The 7,102-nt window shown below is 47.1% G+C and overlaps 1 protein-coding gene across 1 annotated transcript; it reads right to left on the bottom strand.

Annotated features, from left to right (window-relative positions):
* Positions 1-2,462: 2,462 nt before the first annotated feature.
* DHRS1 (dehydrogenase/reductase 1) lies at positions 2,463-4,071 on the bottom strand. The gene has a single exon (XM_077301304.1). The coding sequence runs from the start codon at positions 3,868-3,870 to the stop codon at positions 2,872-2,874; it is 999 nt and encodes a 332-aa protein (XP_077157419.1). The 5' UTR covers positions 3,871-4,071; the 3' UTR covers positions 2,463-2,871.
* Positions 4,072-7,102: the final 3,031 nt, after the last annotated feature.

The following is a 7,102-nucleotide window of genomic DNA, read 5'->3' on the forward strand; positions in this document are numbered from 1 at the left end:
AATAAAATGTTACTTATGTTCATTGTTGTGTCTTGTCTGTATCTTATTTTGAAGGGATGTTTAAATATTACCATAGCGATCAGAGAGCGTTAGGGCAGTGGTTGAGAGTAGAGGAGTAAACTACCCCCCCCCCGGCCTCAGTAAAAGGTGTTGAGTGGTCCCCGGCATTGAGTGGTCCCCGGTGATAAAAAGGTTGGGGACCACAGGTATACGGCACTGGTCAGACCACACCTGGAGTACTGTGTGCAGTTCTGGAGGCCTCACTTCAAGAAGGACGTAGATAAAATTGAAAGGGTACAGAGGAGAACGACGAAGATGATCTGGGGCCAAGGGACCAAGCCCTATGAAGATAGGTTGAGGGACTTGGGAATGTTCAGCCTGGAGAAAAGGAGGTTGAGAGGGGACATGATAGCCCTCTTTAAGTATTTGAAAGGTTGTCATTTGGAGGAGGGCAGGATGCTGTTCCCATTGGCTGCAGAGGAAAGGACATGTAGTAATGGCTTTAAACTACAAGTACAATGATATAGGCTAGATATCAGGGAAAAATTTTTTCACAGTCAGAGTATTTCAGCAGTGGAATAGGCTGCCTAAGGAGGTGGTGAGCTCCCCCTCACTGGCAGTCTTCAAGCAAAGGTTGGATACACACTTTTCTTGGATGCTTAGGGCTGATCCTGCGTTGAGCAGGGGGTTGGACTAGATGGCCTGTAAGGCCCCTTCCAACTCTATGATTCTAAGGTGATGCAACACCACAGCCGAATTTTTGTGGGTTGCCTTCTGAGTGTTCCCAGTTACCTCTACCACTCTATTTTCTGAGTAGCTTAAGTTGTCTGCGCATACTAAACAGGAACATGCTTTGGGATGTTTAACATCCTTTAATTATCTCTTTCCTCATTCCTGGTGACTTATGTGTTCATATATTGTGGAATAACTGTTGGGATGCATTTCTTGTAATGCATGAGATTTTGGCTTTAAAATGTGTATTCAATAGGGTCATATCTTGACTTGTGGTATTGCCTAATGCAGCTCAACTTTGTGATAAAGTAGTAGCAAATAGAAAGATGACTCAAATCAGACTTTTTGCCTCTGCATCTTCCCTTTCCTGGTGCCCCCAGTCTTTCTTATAGTTGGGGTCAGCCTACAACAGTAACACAAAACAGCTTCCTTGGAAGATATGTTGCTTAATTTTACAGATATCAGCCAGGGCTCTAGAGGTGAGTAGGAAATCAGCCTTCTCTAGCAGAAGGCCTGGCTGTAGATGCATTCATTTTAAATGTCAACAATTGGTTAATTGTTGGTTAAACAGCTAGAAGATTAAAATCTCAATAGCTGTGTTATAGCTGCTTGTGAATGCAGGCTGTGTGACTTGAAAGTAGCTATTACACAACTTTGTTCAGATGCTTAGACTTCACTTAGATGACTTTGCTCGAACAGGATTCATCATCTTTACTTGCTTATCTTCCTCTTGCTTCTCTGAAACCAGTTTTCTGAGATGGGGAAAAAACTCTCATCACAGGAAAACTGAAGAGCCAGAGACCAGATGCCCCTCCTGGGAAGGGGGCAGGAGGTCTTGACTGTGTTGATGGTGCAAGGAGTGGATGTGATAGTGACTTATGAGCAGTGTCTCAGGGGATCTAGATCTTTGTTTAGTTTGATCAAAGATCACCCAACATTTAAAAAAGCACGAGTGATTTAAAAGTCAACATTGTTTTATTAGTCAGCTAGTTTCTGTGGAGGGGCAAGATGGGCATTTCCACACCCATTAAATGTAGTGAAATACTTACCTTAGGTAGCCATTATATTCTGGATGCTCCACATGACGTCGCCAACATCCAGCGTCCAGGCAGCAAACTGCTCGCTACATCCTCCATTTTAAAGCGCTAGTTGGAAAATCACATTCCCCAACCCAACAAGCATGAGCTACAGGAGAGCAACCAGCAGGCCACGAGCAAAAGAAATGTATGGAAGTGAAGAAGCGCTACCTCTTCCTCCAGTGTCCCACCCTCGCACCCACCTCCCTCTCCCTTCTTCCGGGGGACGGGAAATGCCTTTTAAAAATTAAGAACAGCCTGGAGCAACAAATAGGCGGACAAGCGTGCAGGCGATGCCAGAAATTTTTTCCAAAGTTGTAACACAAAGCATGCCTCTCTAAATCCCCCCCCCAAAAAAAATCAGGAACGAGATTATTTTTATTTAAATATCAAGACTTTTAATTTCATAAGGAGTGGTATTCCATCATGCGTATGTATGGGGTGTGTGTGATACTTCTAGAAGATACTGTGGATTACAGTCTGTTCATTGGAGACCACTTTCATATACTTCCCTTACTTTTTGTGACAATCTTCTCACACTTAAAAGTGTTTGGTCCTGTCAGATACACCAACAGCCCCATATTCACCTCTCTGGAAAAAAATATGTTCCACAGCAGCAGCAGCAGCAAAAAAAAAATCTTTCCAAGTATCAAAGTCCGTTAATTCAAATATATTTATTGGTAGAATCGATATCAGCTAAAATACAGTAATAATTATGGAGCATTCCACTGCTTCAAGGCAACTGTTTATAACAGGATATGGAATCAAGACAAAACTGCTAACAGCTACTATTTTATGACTATTGCTACAAAGAAAGAATATAGTACATCTTTACTCAGAAGTTCATTGGGCATGATAGGGCTTTTGAGCAAGAAAATTTTCCCAGAGAAAACAACTTCAAATTCTGCCTCAAAGTGATCTTCAAATTGGAAAATGCCCTCAAACTGCAACTGAGTAAAAAGGTAAACAGTGCACAAGATAAGAAAGCTTCAAGTCTGAAGAAATTTTATGCATTGAAAAGCAGTTAAGAAGATACTTGCACTGCTTTGTACAATAAATAGAATCAGTCTTTTTTTGATTTAAGTGTAGCTTCCTGAATTGGTGGATACACAGAGAACTTACTGGTATATAAGGTAAGAACCCATTTCGGGATTGTGATGAACCCTGGAATGAGGCGAAACAATCCAGACAGTTTGGGCATCAATTCTGCAAGGACACTACGTATTGAAATGTAGTTGAAGACGTCCTTTCCATCTACATCCTTGAAGCGGTAGCGTTGGGCAAGTTCTGGACTCAACACAACCTTGCCACTGTAGTGCATGATGTTGGGGTCTGTGGCCAGGCCAACCACGCACTTGCCACTCACTTCAATGCTCTCTCCTATAGCGGGCAACTTTTCCTTGAGCTTCTTGAACCAAGGCCCGGTTTGGGTTTCCGCTTGCTTCTGTAAGCTTTCCGTGCGGACTAAGCCGGGCCAGAGGGCCACGCAGGCCACACCGAAGGGGCGTAACTCGAACGCGCAGTCGGCAGCTAGGCGGTCGCAGGCAGCCTTGCCCACCCCATATGGCACATCAAACATGTAGCGCAGGCCACCAGGGGACGAGATGATGACAATGAGCCCGCGCCCGGCGGGCACCATGAGGCGGGCTGCATACACCGAGAAGATGTAATGGCCCCTGAGGCCTGCGTTGTTGATGTCGTCCCATAAACCGGCCTCGCTCTCCCAGAACTTCGAGCCCGCTTCCTTGCCGATGGAGCTCACGCCGGAGAAGGCGTTGTTGACCAGCAGGTCCAGGCGGCCGGCCTGCTCCTGCTTGAGGCGCTCGAACAGCGCCGCCACCTCCTCTTCGCGCGTGGAGTCGCACACCACCGGCACGCACCGCCCGCCCCGGCCTTGCACCTCGGCCGCCGCCTTCTCCAGCGTCCCTCGGTGCCGGCCCGTGATGTACACCGTGGCGCCCGCCCCCGACAGCTGCAAGGCGATGCCCTTCCCGATGCCCCGCGAGGCGCCGGTCACCAGGCACACCTGCCCCGACAGAGGCCTCGCAGCCGCGGCCGACATGGCAGGAGCGGCTACCTGGCTGCGGGAGAAACGAGGCCGAGCGCGGAGTTGCAGACGACACGAGAGGAGGAGAGGAGAGGAGAGGTGAGCGCGCTCCCTGCAGTGCCAGCCGGGGCTCTTGGGGCGCCCTACTTAAATGCCGCCGCCGCCGCCACGCCCGCCGGCAACGATAGCGAAGGCGACTGGCGGGCGTCGCTTTGCTTGGCTGAACTCGCGGGCTTGCGCAGCTGGGCAGAGGTAATGAGAAGCTGGGTGGATGGCCGACTAGCGTGAACAGAAAAGCTCGCTGTGGTCGCTCCCCAATCCCCTGTACTTGTGCGAAGATATTCGCACCACGGAATTCACGTTGGCTTTTTTAAAAATCAGGGATACAAGGCTGAGTCCCCGCCCCCCCAGAACAAACAAACAAACAAAAACACGTGAAGAATACGAAGAACAAATGCGGAGTTCCTCTTTATAAAGCACAGGAAGGCTGCTCTCCATTGGGCAACTAAGCCAGGTGCGGCGATGCAGGGTCTGTGAACACACCAGTCTAGAGCATATGAGAATTGTCTTGCCAGAAAGGTGGTGCTACCGTTCGCTTTGGCAGGGCACTTTTTGCTCGGGAAAGATAAAGAAGTAGCTTGGACACCCCCTCATACCTAGGGCGAGGGCGGTCAGGACCTGCAGTGGCAGCGACCAATAGCACTGCACATTTGAGTCATGTTGTTGTTGTTAGGTGCGAAATCATGTCCGACCCATCGCGACCCCATGGACAATGATCCTCCAGGCCTTCCTGTCCTCTACCGCAGTGGTCCCCAACCTTTTTATCACCGGGGACCACTCAACGCCTTTTACTGAGGCCCGGTGGGGGGGGGGGTAGTTTACTCCTCTACTCTCAACCACTGCCCTAACGCTCTCTGATCGCTATGGTAATGTTTAAACATCCCTTCAAAATAAGGTACAGACACGCCACAACAATGAAGTGTGCTGTAAAGGGCTGGGGGGGATGAAGTAAAGGGCCGGAGGGGGGGGGGAGAAGGCGTCCTTCGGGGTCCACCTCCAATTAGTCGAAGGACCACATGTGGTCCACAGCCCACAGGTGGGGGATCGCTACTCTACCATTCCCCGGAGTCCATTTAAGTTTGCACCTACTGCTTCAGTGACTGCAGCCAGCCACCTCATTCTCTGTCATCCCCTTCTTCTTTTGCCCTCGATCGCTCCCAGCATCAGGCTCTTCTCCAGGGAGTCCTTCCTTCTCATGAGGTGGCCATAGTATTTAAGTTTCATCTTCAGGATCTGGCCTTCTAAGGAGCAGTCAGGGCTGATCTCCTCTAGGACTGACCGGTTTGTTCGCCTTGCAATCCAAGGGTCGCAGTCGCAAGCACCAGAGTTCAAAAGCCTCAATTCTTTGATGCTCGGCCTTCCTTATGGTCCAACTACATTGCAACTGGGAATACCATAGCCTGACTAAACGCACTTTTGTTGGCAGGGTGATATCTCTGCTTTTTAGGATGCTGTCTAGATTTGCCATAGCTTTCCTCCCCAGGAGCAAGCGTCTTTTAATTTCTTTGCTGCAGTCCCCATCTGCAGTGATCTTGGAGCCCTGGAAAATAAAATCTGTCACTATCTCTATTTCTTCCCCATCTACTTGCCAGGAATTGAGAGGGCCGGATGCCATGATCTTTATTTTCTTGATGTTGAGTTTCAAGCCAACTTTTGCACTCTCCTCCTTCACCCGCATCAACAGGCTCTTTAGTTCCTCTTCACTTTCTGCCATTAGAGTGGTATCATCTGCATATCTGAGGTTGTTGATATTTATCCCTGCAATCTTGATCCCAATTTGTGACTCCTCTAATCCCGCCTTTCTCATGATGTGCTCCGCATACAAGTTAAATAGGCAAGGCGACAGTATATAGCCTTGCCGAACTCCTTTCTCAATTTTGAACCAATCAGTGATTCCATGTTCAGTTCTCACTGTTGCTTCTTGACCTGCATATAAGTTTCTCAAGAGACAAATAAGATGCTCTGGTATTCCAATCTCTTTAAGCACTTGCCACAATTTGTTGTGCTCCACACAATCAAAGGCTTTAGCATAGTCAATGAAGCAGAAGTAGATGTTCTTCTGGAACTCTCTAGCTTTCTCCATGATCCAGCGTATGTTGGCAATTTGATCTCTAGTTCCTCTACCTCTTCGAAATTCTGCCTGTACTTCTGGAAGTTCTCGGTCTACATGTTTCTGGAGCCTAGTTTGTAATATTTTGAGCATAACTTTGCTAGCATGAGTCATACTTATCACCTAAACTGCACATTCTCGCTGTCATTGCTGGAGCCTCTGCCCCTTGCCTTCTGTGCATTTCTGCACTACAGTCCTGCCTACCCTCCCAATCCATTTCTCCTTTCAGTCTGGTTTCAGGAGGCACTACAAAACAGATGTCTCAGAGCTTTGGTTGATAACCTCTGCCTGAATGTAGACACAGGCTAGATTGGTCTGTGGCTTTTTGTCACAGAACAGAGACCCCAAATGGTGCCTTTGAGCACTATAGTACCTACAATCACCTATCATGTTACCTGCCAAGTGTTCTTAAGAAATGGATGGAATGAGGTGGAGCTTTTGACCAGCAATCCTTCTGATTGGCCATTAGATAATTCACTGGCTGCAGATTTTTTTTAATTGCTTTGGTGTTATTTTCAATGTAAAATCTTTAGAAGAAATCATTTTTACCTGTCAGCAGTTGCAAATGGGACTCATCATTCCACCTTTCTATCCAGATCCTTTGGTGATGCAGTAGAGGTCTTATTTATTTATTTATTTGGCTTTTAGGCCACCCCTCTCCAAAGAAGTCTTGAATCATGGCTTTACTGCTTTGGTCAAATAGCTGAAAGTAAATAAACTGAAACATAAGTGATAATTTTGAGTCCAGCAGCACCTTTAAAATAAACAATCATAGAATCATAGAATCATAGAGTTGGAAGGGTCCATACAGGCCATCTAGTCCAACCCCCTGCTCAACACAGGATCAAGCTTTCATGTGAATGCACACATCTCCAGATACGTACCCTGAATAAAACTTTGTTGGTCTTAAAGGTGCTACTAGACTCAAAATTTGTTTAGCTGCTTCAGACAATACAGTTACCCACTTGAATAAGTACAACAAAAATTGAGTCCAATAGCACCTTTAAGTTCAACAAAGATTTATTCAAGGTGTGAGCTTTCGTGTGCATGCACACTTCCTCAGGCAAAACAGAAGTG

The sequence above is a fragment of the Paroedura picta genome, chromosome 1, assembly GCF_049243985.1.
Source record: "Paroedura picta isolate Pp20150507F chromosome 1, Ppicta_v3.0, whole genome shotgun sequence".
NCBI classification, from domain to species: domain Eukaryota; kingdom Metazoa; phylum Chordata; class Lepidosauria; order Squamata; family Gekkonidae; genus Paroedura; species Paroedura picta.

What these genes read in the sequence shown, in the direction of transcription:
- DHRS1 (XM_077301304.1), bottom strand. Translation starts at nt 3,870, where the DNA reads ATGTCGGCCGCGGCTGCGAGGCCTCTGTCGGGGCAGGTGTGCCTGGTG.